General features: G+C 39.5%; 1 protein-coding gene across 1 annotated transcript in view; it reads left to right on the top strand.

The window, feature by feature from the left end:
- Positions 1–15563, top strand: part of TRPC4 (transient receptor potential cation channel subfamily C member 4) — a 205563-nt gene extending 190000 nt beyond the window's left edge. The window contains exons 9-11 of the mRNA XM_007070901.3: positions 11107–11148; positions 11431–11520; positions 13729–15563. Coding sequence (XP_007070963.2) covers positions 11107–11148; positions 11431–11520; positions 13729–14448 — 852 coding nt within the window. The 3' untranslated portion in view covers positions 14449–15563. The remainder of the gene's footprint in view (positions 1–11106; positions 11149–11430; positions 11521–13728) is intronic.
- Positions 15564–16482: the final 919 nt, after the last annotated feature.

Genomic DNA, 16482 nt, shown 5'->3' with positions numbered 1-16482 from the left:
CCTAGAGCAAAGCTAGCTTGGATATGTCTTCACAGGCAGCAATCACACTTCTTCTTGCAGCGTAGATGTCCCCTTGGGTTTGAAATGGGGTGGAAGAACATGACAATATCATTGTGGTGTGCCATACTGACACTGAGTTGCATTCATGGCATGCTGTTGAAGTAGAGAGACACGCGTATCACACATTTATGCACTGTCACCTTGAAAACATGACAGTGTGGTGTCAAATATTGCACCTTTGCCAAAGACCTGCCTGTGGGGTCCAAAAGAGATACCTGTGGCTCCACAGCCATAGTTTAAGTATCACTGACATACCACAGACAAATAACATATATCCACAATATGGTACAGTATATAATGAATATGTGATAATGTGCTATGAAGTATTGTAGGGATCTGGAAGCATTGCTCATGAAAAGCCATTCCTATTATAGAGGAAACCTCTTGGAGGATAAGAGCACTTACATGATGCAGGCAGAAGTATTGTCTAATTTTCCTGTATGTGTCATGCTAGATCAAACATGCCTCTATTATCATCATTCAGCACAGACTCCTAATGCATGGAGCATAAGGAATTGGGAACCTTTAGGGGAAGAAGTAGAAGGAAAAGGGAGGAGTCCCCACAAGAGAGGCAAATACTGGTTGATCCAGTTATCAGGACACTAGCCTTGGATTTGGGAGACATGGATTCAACTTCCAGCTCAGACACAGATTTCCTGTGTGACTGTGAGCAAGTCACTACATATCTCGATGCTGTCATTCCCTATCTGTAAAATGGGGACAATAGTACTTCCCTATCTCACAGGGATGTTGCCAGGATAAATACTATGAAGATTGCGGAGTGCTAGACACAATGGGAAGGGGGGGCATATAAATAACTATAAAGGAAATATACAAGGTATACAATCCTGGCTTTATTAAATTCAGTGGCAAAACTCCCACACACTTTAATGAAGGCAGAAGTTTACCCCAGGAGCAGGGATTGGGGAAATTACAAGGAGGATCTGATGTATTCTCCTATCTGGGCCATTTTTCTATTCATATATACTCCTCTCCCCTTACCTGTTTTCTCTTTCCAACCCCCACCAAATGAATGATGGTCTAGACTTGCCCCACTCATTGTCCTGTCATATCCAGTCATTCACTTTAATCAGTGAGAGGTTTTTCTCCTGGGTGGAAGTATAGAGAACCAAGCATGCAGAGATGACTCACATGTGATGGATATGCAGAATGACAGGTGAAACTAGTTCAGATTTCCTGAAAAGATGCTGAATTCATGTGTTCCAGACCATGGCCTTGTAGGACAGCATTTGCATCATGAAAGGCTGGTGTGATTGGTTTAGCTGCCACTACTGTAGCTAGGAAAGAAAGAACAGAGAAGGAAAAGAGAGAGCCACAGAAAGGGAGAAAATAGGTGTCAGCAAAAAAAAAAAAAAATACAAGGGGGTATGAGGATGACACTGAAACAGATTATGAAAAATAGACTGCAAGAATCAGAGAAGTGAAAAAAGATGGAGACATTAAAACTCACATAGAAAAGTCAGGGATAGAGAAAGATTGATTCAGAAAGAAAGAAAAGCAAAACAAAACCCATGAGCTGAATTCAGAAAGAACGATGAAAAACTACAATGAACCCCAAAGTCCAGTAACAGAAGATAAAGAAACAAGTGCAGGTAAGAGCCAGACAGAAAAAAAAGAGTGGGATTATATTTAAAAGAGAAATATGACTCACGGTGGCAATGTGTTTGTGTATTTGAAGGTGGGGTACATAACATTCATTTATTAAACATTTTGAGCCAGATTATTAGATGGTCTAAACAACTGTGTTAAATTTAGGGGGACTATTCCAATTCACACCAGCCGAGGATCTGGGGATCTACTATGTCTTTTAAAGAGATTAGTGATTAATATCAGTTCAGAATTAATTTAACTTGAATCCTTTTATAGATATTAATCACTTGGAGAGCAGTTTTAAAAATACTGTTAGTGGTAAAGTAAGTCAGGTAATATCATGATGGCACCCAACCTGCCCATATTATGACTGTGTTTCAGTGTTTAAAAACAGGCAGTGAAATAGGTTTTGTTGCAAATAGAATTGATCAAAAATGCCATTGGTTTTTATAGGAAAATTTGAAAAAAAAACAAACAAAAAAACACCCCCTTTTTTTTTCCAAAATCCACTGTGATTTTTTAAAATGTATTTATTTTTGTTTTTTGATGAAAACTCAATATTTTTGATTCTTTGTTGTGTTTCTCCCTCATCTGTCCTCTTTCTCTTCCCCTCTCCCCCCGCCCCAAACCTTGGTTTCTGATAAATTATATGATACAAAGGACAAAGGGAGGAAAAAGGGGGGCGGGGAATACTGAAAAGTGATTTTTTTTGTCTTCCGGTTTTTCATGGGAAAAAACACAAACATTTTGAAAGAAACAACATTTTCCAGAAAACTTTTTGTGTAAAAAAAAAAAAAGCTTTAGTCTGCCAACAAATTTTTGAGGGGAATTTTCCAACCAGCTCTCATTGCAAGAGCCTCCCTTTTTTGTTTGTTTGGAACATGACTAGTGAGAAGAAACATAGTTTAGTCTGAAAGTTTTTCTCTGCTTGTGACTCTAAGGCCTGATCCAAAGTCCAGTGAAGTTTTTCTACTGACTTCATTAGGCTTTGGATTAGGCCTAGAGCGGACACACACGCTTTCTTGGGGGTACTTCCTTTTGAGCTCTATACATACCAGCCTGTTGAACAGCCTGCCTTCCAAAAAGGGCAAATTCCCCCTTGGTGCAGTGGGCTTGGCTGGTGCAGGGTACACTATGTGAGTCTTTCATACACCTCCCTTTGCCAGTTATTAATTTTCATTTGTCCTGAATGAAAATTCTCTGCAACTCCCAAAGGTCCACTGTGCAGTGGACAGCCAATCCTCTGGATTGATCAAATATCACACTCAGCTAGTTTATGAAATCTTTCTGCTATCACATGGCTTTTCTTTGGAAAAGCAGGCTCTTCAGTAGGTGGACCATTTGAACAGCTGATTTGACTAAATCTAAACATTTTACAGGAATATATTGATTTCATTAAAATTTTTGATGGGAAATTAACAAAATGTTATCTTATTGACTTATGTTTAAAATATCATAGATTAATTGAAATGATAAAGTCTAAACATTTCTACAAGGGTACTTCGAGATTTCCAACATGCAATATTTTGGATCTTTCATTTTGTGGTAAATTTTGACCTTTCATTCTGATTTGGGATGAAAGAAGATTTCAGAATGTTGAACTATTCCACAGAATGGAAATTCCATTTCCCGACCCAACCACCTCTACTGCTCAGCTGTTCTGAGGTCATCTACTCCAAGCACAGATGCAGCTTGCTCACAGACAGTGTAAAAAAACCAGTGATGTTCAATTGTAATTTACCAGCACTTAGGTTCTAATACTAAATGCTGATTCAGGAAGGTCTTGTACCTTCAAAAATTATTGCACAGATATTTATTTTATGTATTTGTTTTTATTTTTGCTAATGTCATTTTGACATAGCCCAGTATATGCAGTACTGTCTTTATTATCACAAAATGGTTCAAAGTTAGTACTTCATTGCATATCTCTAAGATGGGGCAGTCAATAGGCAGACCACAGGCCAAATCCAGACTGCGAGATGCTTTTGAACGGACCACGAAAGCTTTTATTTACTTATTATTATCATTACTGTTATTGTGGTGTAAAAATGTTTCTCTGTAGTCTGGACCTTGACTATACCTTGACTAAGAAATTTGGACCTTGACAAAAAATAATTGACTACCCCTGTTCAAAGATAACTAGTATGCTGCTGTTTAAGCAATATAGAGTAGCTGCATTGATGTACTTTTATAAACTATGGATTTGTAGTGCAGTTTTATTGACCTTTTTTAGGCCTACATTTTCCAGACTAATTGTCAAGGTTCCTTCCCCACTCTGAACACTAGGGTACAGATATGGGGACCTGCATGAAAACCTCCTAAGCTTACTTTTACCAGCTTAGGTTAAAACTTCCCCAAGATACAAACTATTTTACCCTTTGCCCTTGGACTTCCACTGCCACCACCAAACATTTATCTGGGTTTATTTTTATTAGGAAAGTGTTGTTTGGAAAGGTCTTTCCCCCGAAAATCCTCCCAACCCTTGCACCCCACTTCCTGGGGAAGGTTTGATAAAAATCCTCACCAATTTGCATAGGTGACCACAGACCCAAACCCTTGGATCTTAAGAACAATGAAAAAAAGCATTCAGTTCTTGAAAAGAAGAATTTTAATAGAAGTAACAATAAAAAGAAGCACCTCTGTAAAATCAGGATGGTAAATAACTTACAGGGTAATCAGATTCAAAACATAGAGAATCCCTCTAAGCAAAACCTTAAGTTACAAAAAGACACACAGACAGGAATATCCATTCTATTCAGCACAACTTAATTTCTCAGCCATTTAAAGAAATCATAATCTAACGCATATCTAGCTAGATTACTTACTAAGTTCTAAGACTCCATTCCTGTTCTGTCCCCGGCAAAAGCATCACACAGACCTCTTGTCAGCAAGTTAAGGAAGTATGGGCTGGATGAATGCACTATAAGGTGGGTAGAAAGCTGGCTAGATTGTCGGGCTCAACGGGTAGTGATCAATGGCTCCATGTCTAGTTGGCAGCCGGTGTCAAGTGGAGTGCCCCAGGGGTCGGTCCTGGGGCCGGTTTTGTTCAATATCTTCATAAATGATCTGGAGGATGGTGTGGATTGCACTCTCAGCAAATTTGCGGATGATACTAAACTGGGAGGAGTGGTAGATACGCTGGAGGGGAGGGATAGGATACAGAAGGACCTAGACAAATTGGAGGTTTGGGCCAAAAGAAATCTGATGAGGTTCAATAAGGATAAGTGCAGGGTCCTGCACTTAGGATGGAAGAATCCAATGCACCGCTACAGACTAGGGACCGAATGGCTAGGCAGCAGTTCTGCGGAAAAGGACCTAGGGGTGACAGTGGACGAGAAGCTGGATATGAGTCAGCAGTGTGCCCTTGTTGCCAAGAAGGCCAATGGAATTTTGGGATGTATAAGTAGGGGCATAGCGAGCAGATCGAGGGATGTGATCGTTCCCCTCTATTCGACACTGGTGAGGCCTCATCTGGAGTACTGTGTCCAGTTTTGGGCCCCACACTACAAGAAGGATGTGGATAAATTGGAGAGAGTCCAGCGAAGGGCAACAAAAATGATTAGGGGTCTAGAGCACATGACTTATGAGGAGAGGCTGAGGGAGCTGGGATTGTTTAGTCTGCAGAAGAGAAGAATGAGGGGGGATTTGATAGCTGCTTTCAACTACCTGAAAGGGGGTTCCAGAGAGGATGGCTCTAGACTGTTCTCAATGGTAGCAGATGACAGAACGAGGAGTAATGGTCTCAAGTTGCAATGGGGGAGGTTTAGATTGGATATTAGGAAAAACTTTTTCACTAAGAGGGTGGTGAAACACTGGAATGCGTTGCCTAGGGAGGTGGTAGAATCTCCTTCCTTAGAGGTTTTTAAGGTCAGGCTTGACAAAGCCCTGGCTGGGATGATTTAACTGGGACTTGGTCCTGCTTCGAGCAGGGGGTTGGACTAGATGACCTTCTGGGGTCCCTTCCAACCCTGATATTCTATGATTCTATGATTCTATGATTCTTTGTTTTTCTCCCTCCTCCCAGCTTTTGAAAGTATCTTGTCTCCTCATTGGTCATTTTGGTCAGGTGCCAGTGAGGTTATCCTAGCTTCTTAACCCTTTACACGTGAAAGGATTTTTCGTCTGGCCAGAAGGGATTTTAAAGGTGTTTACCCTTCCATTTATATTTATGACATCTAATCAATGTCTTTTGGTGTCTAAAATTAAAGTACTCAACTTGGCTAACCACAATCTGTGACCACTTTTGAAATATAGGCCCTAATTTATAAAAAAAAATAGTGTTGGAATAAATTATTTTCCTCCAACTATGTGCCATGTTTCACTATCCAGATTTGTTATTGATGTCGGATGAAATAAAATTTCAGAGCTGTTATTTAGTGTTTTATCACCATCACCCAATTGTAGATTTCTCCATTCCGAATTTTAAACTTAAAGTAGTCTGAAGGACATATAGGGGAAGGGATTTGCTAGGAACACCTTGTGTATTTCCTCGTGCTGCTGATTTACATAAGCATTTAAGAGAAACAAGGTGGGTGAGGTAATATCTTTTATTCCATTGGTGAGAGAGACAAGCTTCCAAGCTTACACAGAGCTATTCTTCAGGTCTGAGAAAGAAGAGCTCTGTGTAAGCTCAAAAGCTTATCTTTCTCACCAAAAGAAGTTGGTCCAAGAAAAAATATGACCTCACCTACCCTGTGTTTCTGATATCATGAGACCAGCACAGCTACAACAACACTGCATGATCATTTACCTCTATTCCGTTTTACTCAGGTTCTTATACCACCCTCATCCCATTATCTGAGCACCTTCCAGAGTGTATTAAGTGATGCAACTAGCATTTGTCACATGTTTCTCCTTTTTTCTCACCCTTTTCTTTCCAAGGGGAAAATAATGTGAGGTTTTAGTTTTTATGTATCTGCTGTGGTTTGTTAGTGAAGGTTAGGTCAAAGGAGTGCAATCGCCTTTGGAACGGAAAGTGGTGACATTTGAGGTGGTGGTTAGATTCTGCAGGAGTTTCTTGCACAGCCCTGGACCAGCCCCAGAGAAAGCAGTGTCTCCTTCAGAGACAAACTTTACCCTAGCCATGGACAGCTGTGTTGTTCCTGAGGACTGGCACTGTCAAGCATGATACACATCTTAGAGTATCCTGGATCCAGACCATTGAGCTCCTTGATGTTAAGGCCAGACTTTGAATTTGAATTCTATCTTTATGAAAATTTCTAGGTGAAAAACAATTGGCCAGAAAAAGATCATGTCTCTAAAAATAATTTAGTATTATTACATTTCTGACCAGTAAATAGATTTTGCTGCCAAGTCTGCAAAACTGTATTGATTGGCTGGCAATTTAATAAATGGGGTAATAGAAATTATTACTACTGTAATTAAAGTAATGATTGGAGTCTCTCAAATGAGGTTTGTGCCAGGTCCTATATAGACACAGGACATCAGAAAGGACTTATTATTACCTTTCTTTTTATCACATGCACAGACAGATTAAGTGACTTGCCCAGTATCACAAGGAAAATTTGTGGTAGAGCTAGGAACTGAACCGGCATCTTAGAGGGCTCACTGCCGTGCTTTAATCACATGGGCATGCCTTCTCTTTGTTACAGTGATTAATATATATAACTTTTTGCCCATGGCTGTTCTACCCACAACTTTCAACTGCACTTCACATACAGCTGAGCTGCACTTAAACATCAACTTTTCTTTAATAAAAATTCATTAAAAAAATCGAAATCAAAGGTTTTTGAATTCTCACTCTTTTTCTTGCTTAAATGAAAGTGACTGTTCAAAGAGATCCATTTGGGAGTGGAGCACTAAACAAAGCGAAGGGGAAAGCAGTGACTGTTTTAAGGTATTAACATTTGGCATGCATGCAGCTTTCAAGTTTTGAGTCTTGGCAGCACCAATTTTAATTTTATCTTTTTATTAAAAAAACCCACCTAAATCTTGACCTGTAAACATTTCCTAATTTAGCTTTCTCCATAGCAAAGGGAAAGCTGTGAGTGAAGTCATATTGAAAGTTTTAGACACAGCTGTGCTGAGAAGAAGCAGACTATATAGTCCCTTGTGGGAAAACATCCTTAACCGCAAGATTTTAGTTTACTTTGAGTGATTTGATGACAAATTTTCACAAGTGACCTCAGTCTTTGGCTGTCCTGGCCAGTGTTAAGCACCTAGAACCTTATGTACTTGCCGTTGACCTCAGATAAAGTTGTCGTCAGTACCTCCAAAAATTAAGCTCTGGAGCCATCATACTCAAAAAAGTCTGTAATTTTGAGTGTGTAACTTCAGACATCTTGCATGTTGAAGTGTGGGCACCCAAAAAATATGGCAATCAAAATTAGAGGCTCCCTTTGAAAATGTGGGTCTTAGCCTTTAGGAAATTGTCTGTTTCCTAAGTAGACAACACCTGGGAACTGCCTGTTTCTAAGGAGTTTTAGGGGACTGCATGGGGGTACTAGTGTGGGAGGTCAGAGGGGTTTCTTAGAGTTGGGAGGTAAGGCATGTCTCTTGTCTGTAACATGTCCCACTCTACATCGCCCTCACCCTGCTGGAAACCCGCATAGGTTTCTGGCACACATTTTTCACAGTTCCCAATCTAAACTGGGAATCAGCAGTGGGTAGAAAGCTCACGGCAGTGAGTTTGCAGAATGCGAGGATCCATTCTGCTGTGAGGAAGAAGAGAAAGGGAATTAGGAGCTGAAGAAAGGATCTGAGCATTTTAATTGGAGAGGGAGAACTGAGGCATTGAACGCTAGTTTGGTATTATATGTGTATACATGCAAGTGCGCACACATGCACACATTTATTCTTCTCCAGTTTATCAGTGTTGTGCATTAAATACATATTGTAATTGTGGTAAAAATATTCTGGAGAGATTTGCACGTTGAAAAATATTGTTAGTACTGTCTGCCAAAATCCTGTGTTACCAGGCTGTGTGCTGAATGGTCACCGCACTGCTCCATTGGGAGTTTTGCCACTGACTTCAGTGGGTGCAGGATCAGTAAATAACTGATCTGGCTAATCAGTGTTATCTTGCTCCACAGCAGCATAAGCTGAGGGAGGCTGAACTTGGGCTGATGTGTTTATTTTGTATTTCACTGTAAATACCCACAGTGCTGAGCTGTGGTGGTGTTTTCTGCAATGCAGGAGTCAGCATTTATTTTGTTTATTGGGTTCACTACCTTTACCTCGAGTTAAACACATTTCAGTAATATCTTCAAATGATTTTTTTCCTCATTGCCAAATCCTCTGTGAATCAGATTTGTCTTCATGAACCCTAATGCTGTTAGGATTTCCTCAGTCTTCTCCCAACAAGAGGGAGACATCTCCACCTGGTGGCCCACCTTAAAACATTGCAAGAGCAAAGCTCCTTTAATGCAGAGTGGGGGAAGGCTACATCCTTTTCTCTGCAAAGGGATTTAGCCGAAACATTTGTAATCTGTGCGCATAGTACTGGATGTATTTCCACTCATCCTACAGGTGATTGCGTTAGAAGGGACATAGTAACTTGTATTTGGCATGCACAAAATGACATAAGACACAGAAATGTAATCAGGAAAAAGCACTGGAATAACTAGAGGGCAGCTGCTCACTTAGGGAACCATTCTCTGCAGTGTCTTTTCAGAGAAGCTACCACAACAGAAAATGCAGTGTCCTCCCACCCAACCCTATATCCTGCTGGAGTCTCATCATGACTTTGCAGTAAATTACAAAAGATAACTCAATCACAAATTACAAACCATCCACTAGTACAGGAATGTTACCAATCATAAGTAAATTGTAAATCAGCCTTGACTGCAAGAGCTGGAGAAAATATATGAATGCCTGATGTGTTATAACTTCGGTTTTGTCAGGTATCCTAGACAGATTTTGCCATAGGTTAGACATCCAATTGCATTTGGAATGACAAATGTAGGAGGCAAAAATCAAAAAAATCAATCTTGCTCTCACTGACTTACTCCGTATCTGGCACTGATGCGATCTCTGCTGGAATAGTGTGTCCAGTTTTATTGTCCACAACTCAAGAAGGATGTTGGTAAACTGGAGAAGGTGCAGAGAGGATTCAAAAGAATGATTAAAGAATTAGAAAACGTGCCTTATAGCGATAGGCTCAAAGAGCTCAATCTATTTATTTTAAGAAAGAGAAGATTAACGGGTGACTTGATTACAGTCTATTGCTCTACATGGGGAACAAATATTTGGCTTCTTAATCTAGTAAGAAAGGTATAACACAGTCCAATGGCTGGAAGTTAAGATAGACAAATACAAACTGGAAATAAAGCATAAATTTTTAACCGTGATGGTAATTAACCATTGGAGCAATTTACCAAGGGTTGTGGTAGATTCTCCACACTGACAATTTTTAAATCAAGATTGGATATTTTTTTCTAACAGATCTGCTCTAGGAATTATTTTGGGAAAGTCCTATGGCGTGTGTTATACAGGTGGTCAGCCTAGATGGTCACAATTTTCTCTTCTGGATTTTGAATCTGTTAATATAAGCTAGGGACAATCAAAGGTATAGAATAAGCAAAGACTTCAATGAGCCCATCTGAATTATTATTGAGGAGATCATTAATTCATGAGCAGAGTAAGAATCAAATTATTTTTTCCTTCTTCCTGAGACCCGTTAGGTATCTGAGTACAATCAGATGAGATGCCCATGGCTTTGTTGTTTGTAGTGCTGTGTTTTACACATTTCTTCCTGTGAATCCTCTTTTTGTTGTCCACCATTTGAGCATTGTCCATCTGGCAAACTGGAAAGGTTTGGCTTTATTTTGAGTCTGGCTGATGACCCAGTGTTGACCCTTTCATCCAGAGATGAAACATACCATTAATCTGAGGAGACTGCCTTTGCACTACAGTGCAAAAGTTTACTTGGGTTTTCTCTTTCACCCAAATTCATTCTTCACCACACCAAGCATGAGCAATCAGGCTTTGTGCAGGAAGCTAACAGGGGTGAGGAGGAAGAATTCACTCTATAACTTGTGGGGTAGTCATGGGGCACTACTCAGCCCCTATATAGCTACTGTCCTAGCTTTGAAGGTCAGAATAGTAGCCATTATCCTTCCCCAGCCCCTTTGTGCAGAGGGTGTCTCAGTTTGATCACAGATCCTATGCTCCACTCCACCCTGTCCTACTTAGAGCTTGCACAGATCTCCCCTTTGCAATATGGAGAAGACACAGAGGATCCACTTCTCATTTTGCCTGTCAGCAGCCGCTCCCTCGTATCCAGCTCCAGGATGGGCCTTTCACCAGTACCAAAACTTCCCAGAGACCTCGAATCAGTCCTTCACGTCACTTGCCCCAGTGCATAGCATTGCTGTCCTGCCACTTTCGTCCAGCTGTTGAAGTTGTTCTTTTTTTTAAACAAAAATCATTCACTGGCATTAATACCACTCAGTACCTCAATCTATTTCTTTTCAGAGGCGTGCCGCTGATAATTTGAGGAGACATCATCAATACCAGGTGAAGGCTCGTTTTTTTTTTTTTTTTGCATGGGTAATTATTAGAGAGGGATGGGAGAAGCTTTACCCCACCCCTCCCCCCACATATTCCAAGAAAAATCTCTTTAATTGAAACAATTATTTTTCATTCAGAAAACACTTTGATGAAACATTTTGACTGGCTCTAGGAATTTTAAAATTTTTGTAGTGACTTAGAAAAGGAAGCAAAAGTGCAGTTGGTTCAGTGACTGCATGTCCAGTTAGCATTGCCAGCGAAACTAACACATTATTTTATATCTTTTAGGAAGTGATGAGAAATCTCGTTAAGCGATACGTTGCCGCAATGATAAGAGATGCCAAAACTGAAGAAGGACTCACAGAAGAGAATTTTAAGGTGACTATTTTCATGCTTATCAATGTAATAATAAAATGTCAAATGACTACAGAGCATCAAACAAACAATCATGCAACTACCATTCACTTACAGCTTAGAGGACAGTCTGTGTGACTTGCCTGACTACATGCATACGTTATGCAGACAAAATCTTGCTCCTTTTTTTTTCTTTCCAGTACAATGTCTTTAGACTTTCAATTATGGGCAGCATAGCCTAATGATTGGTGTCAAATGACCTGTGTTCTATGCTTGGCTATGCCAATGGATTACTAGGTCAGCTTGGGCCAATCATTTAAACATTTTGGACCAGGCTTTTTCCAGTGGAAGAACGAGACAACTCAGTTGGCTAGCTGGGGATCTTCTCTGTGTCGGGGAATCCCAAAGTGCGGTAGAGCTTGTGTGAATGACCGGACTGCTAGAGTAAGATGGAAATACTTCTACATCTCAGAAAATGAGCTCTTCTGCCATGGAGTACAGGGCTGGATGGAAGAGCCAGTCTACACACCAGACCGTCAGGTTAGCTGAGGACTCACTTTATCCTTCAATATAACATCAATGAGATAGTTTATAGTAGAACTAAGAATAAGTTTATTAACAAAGAACAGAGATTTAAGTGATACTAAGTGAGAGAGAAAGAGACAGGAATGGTTACAATCTAAACAAAACAAAATACACTTTCTAGTGACTAAAACTAAATTCTAGCAACTTATGTTTTTGCCAAAAACATTTGGTCACTTACAGCAAGTTATCAGCAGCTCCTGCCCTTCAGGCCAGGAGAATCAAACTTTCCCAGGCTCAGAGGGTGCTGTTCCTTATGTCCCCTAAGTGATGGATAACCAGAATGTCTTTTTTCTCCCCATATCTTTTCCAAAGTCCATTGTCTTTGTCTCAAAAGCCAGGCAGACTTACTTGGATTGCAGACTCACAACCCTAGAGAGTTCACTAAGCGCTTTCTTCCATTACTTATTAGTTTGATTGCTTGGTTTACCTTATATGTAAATGTACTTTCACTGTCCTCTGCCTGTAATCAAGCTCGTCAGAGAGAGGAATCCACACTCTTGTGTCTAGAGCAGGCCTGATTTGTACACTGCCTGTGAAACACATTTTAAGAACGCATTTCCAGCACACATACATAACTCTTTGTATACATCCCGTTCATACATCACACAAGGATTTTTGGGACCAGCATGTCACCAGTTTACATGTGATACCTTACATGACACCTCTTAGATATGTGTTATGACAACAGTGTGTTGGGGATTATGTGTATCAGGGCTAATATGATGCTGGCAGTTAAGTGCTAAAGTGAAGAAAGATCATTTGATGATGACCTGATCTTGGAAGGGTGATGAGGTTATACTGGTCCTGGTTCCTCAAACTGTGGACTTCAGAGGAAATGATATTCTTAGTGTCACTGGGTGACAAACCATAAAATTCAGCTATTAAAACTTGCTAAACCAAAAGGCTGGAAGCTTCTTTAAACTATCCAGTCATCCTCTGTCTGTACATTTCGGCAGTTGGCATTGAGGGGCTCTTAGGGTCACAGATCCCCTCTTCCCTCCTTTTTTTTAATCAAAGATTAAATTCCGCAGATCTTGATGAAGCTAATGGGAGAGAGGATGACCTCACCCACCACACCTCTTACATTCACTACTGTGCCTTTCCACTCTCACAGACTCTCCCTAGCACCCACTAGCACCACTTCCTGAACTCCCAGATCCTTGAAACACACAGTTCCTGGGGCCATCCACCTGGAAGTTACTGCCCCTTGTAAAGGGTAATAACGTTCAGTGCGTATAGCAGGAAATAGCAGTGAAAATGTCCTGCCTGTATAGAAGTAGCACAGTCTAGTGAGCCAAACGTAGATCTGGGAGGTAAGACAGCCAGAGTTCTCGTCCTAGCACTGCCAGGGATTTGGACAAGGGGTCTTGGGCAATTTACGTAAGCTCTCAGGCTTTCTTCTGGGAAGTATTAATATTTGTTTCTTCACCTTCCATGGGAGTTGTGAGGACTGATCAGAAGCATTTGCAAAGCACTTAGAAGATGTCAGAGAAAAATAAAAATTAACATCCATAATACTATGTATTTACAAATGAACATATTTGCTAAAACATTCAGGTGGTGTTCTTTAGTACAAAGAGAAAACCAAACGAAACCAAAACAGCTTCCCAAGTTTTAAATGCTTCCTATATCTTCCTAACTTTTTAGGAGTTAAAGCAAGATATTTCCAGCTTTCGTTTTGAAGTCCTGGGTTTGTTGAAAGGAAACAAACTTTCTAATTTGCAAACTTCAAAAATCAACAAAGAAGCCTCTTCTTTGTTAGAGACTGATGAAAACCGTGAGAGTGGAGGAAATGAGAAAGTAAAGAAAAAGAACTTCAGCCTTTTTGACATAACTACACTGATTCATCCAAGATCAGCTGCTATAGCCTCTGAACCACATAACATAAGCAATGGAACTGCACTAATGGTGTCCAAGCCCATAAAGGAGAGACAAAAGAGAGTGAACTTTGTAACAGACATAAAAAGCTTTGGATTATTTCATAGACGATCGAAAACAAGCTCTCTGGAACTGAGTGCAAATAAAATATACTCTGTGTCTGAAGAAGTTTCACAACAACAGGTGGACAAACAATGCAAGAAAACTACTGAACTGGAAGGGGAAAAATTGGTCATGAACTGTGAATTAAGCGTCCAAGGTCTCAATGAAAAGTGCATGCTAACAAACAATAAGCAAACCAACAGCGAGACTTTGGATTCACAGCACGAGGAGAATGATTGTGCTGTGGAAACCGAGAAGACAGAGGTACAGGACTCAGACCCCCCCACACCAGAGGATTTGCTGGACAAGAAGTTGGACATTACCAGTGACTCGGAGATGAACGAAGAGACAGTTGTTCAGGATGATTATGTAACAACGAGGTTGTGATGCGAGTGGGAGTGAGCATATACAAATATATATATTTTGCAAAGTGCTTTTTTGGGCAGGATGTTTTAAAAGTTATATTAGAAAGTATAGAATTACACTTTATAGTAGTCAACAACCATGGCACATGAAGTTGTAACATAATTAGGTGAGGGAAAGACAATAGAGGAACCTTCTGTTTTGTAGCCTGCTTTAGCTTTCACAATTTGTTTTACATTTTTTAATCTTGTATTCTTGTACTGTTGCAATAACCCACAGAAACTTTTTAGCTACCTTTTTTCAATTAAAACTAATGCAATTTCTCTCATATGATAGTTGACTCCTATGATAAATATTTTTCTATGCAAATAAAAAGTAGCTTAATCTTGTAAGCCTTTACTTAACTTTTTTAGTTCCTTAAAGATAATGGGCAGCATAATAATCCATAAGCAGTTTCTGTCAATACAAGTATTTAAAGGGGTAGAAATTTGATTTGCTTCAGATGTTATGGAAATCAATGAAAACATAATATATCATTTATTTATTGAAAGAGTGTTAATAACTGTACATTATGAATAATTTTCCTATTTGGTTATTTAAATATACTTCCTCCTCCCCCATATAGTTATGACCCTACTGATGACACTGTTAACATTTAATTTGCAAAAAAATTGGGTTGTATAAAATGTTTCCTTTCTTATAGTAAACAAAATGTTTATGGCTTGCTACAATTTTATGACTGTTTATTCTGAAAGAATCCACAATCAGTTCCAGCTATTATTTCTCCAAACATCTGCTTTTTCCAAATGTGGACAAACTATGCACTTCAATATACAATTGCTCATTAGCTTCTGCCTTCATATTACAACTGCATTTGCTAAGGGCGAGATTACTTCAGAAAAAAATCCTCCTAAATATGAGAAAAATATGACAAACTGCTAGGAATATTTGAAAGGCAAACCTATCAGAGGTTTTCTGGATCATCACAGAGTTTGGGGGAACCTAATGGATGATTTTATACAAAATACTTAGACATTCAAATGTATAATAGAAACCTGATAGTATTTTTCATAAATGATGAGTGATTTATTGTCTTAGTCAAAATGAGTATTTTTAAAATTAAACAGTACGTTTCTTTTTAAGCAGCGACTGGTGTCCTATATTATTAAGATAGAATAAATATAAAAATGTACACTACAAACTAAAGAAAAGCCCACAGAAACTTTTGAATACACCACAGTAAGGTAGCCATTCCATTCTTAAATTCATCTTGTTGTGGTAGGTTTTACAGTTTGTATTGTCCTGTGTTAGGGGATCCCAGCAGACAGAATTACCATATATACTGGACCCCAGGAAGTACATATCAAAGGTGGAATTAACCATGGATGGCACCTTCTCCCTGTTTTTGTGAGCTGAGCAGAAACCAGATGTTTACAGACACATTTTCTAAAGTTCCTAAGTTGCCCCTACAGCATGTAAGTGCCCTTGCATGTGGAAAACAGGTAACCGTGAGCTCATGTGAGTTTTGCATGCAAATGTTGGATTTGAATATTCTCTCCTTTAAAAATATACCTCACAGTATAGCTTCTATGTTTGTGTTCTTTGTTTCCTTTGATTGTTAGGCTAGCTATACAACAGTTCACAGATTGATATTGTTATTCCATGATGTGGCAGCAACTCCCGTAAGCTCAGCTGGTACTATGTCTCTTCAAACAATATTGCCTTATAGTACTTCTACTTTACAAACTCATTATCCAAATCAAAAGTCCAAGTGTTCTCTATTCATTTCAATAGGACTTTGTAAAGTAGAAATAATTGCTAGTGCAAATTATATGGTCTGATACAGCTGTATAAACATTTCCCAAAGTGCTACTTTTACCACAGGAGGGCCTTTAGCAGCAGCCATAGCCTTCACACTGAGCTGGACCAAAACCATAACCATGAACGGCACCTCTTTTTCTTTGGAGCTTCAGATAAAAGGAACCCCCCTCATGGCCCATTGTGCTAGGCGCTGTACAAACACAGAATAAAAAGATGGTTCCTGTCCCAATGAGCTTA

This window comes from Chelonia mydas, chromosome 1, assembly GCF_015237465.2.
Source record: "Chelonia mydas isolate rCheMyd1 chromosome 1, rCheMyd1.pri.v2, whole genome shotgun sequence".
Taxonomy (NCBI): domain Eukaryota; kingdom Metazoa; phylum Chordata; order Testudines; family Cheloniidae; genus Chelonia; species Chelonia mydas.
This window is presented reverse-complemented; position numbering and strand designations above follow the sequence as displayed.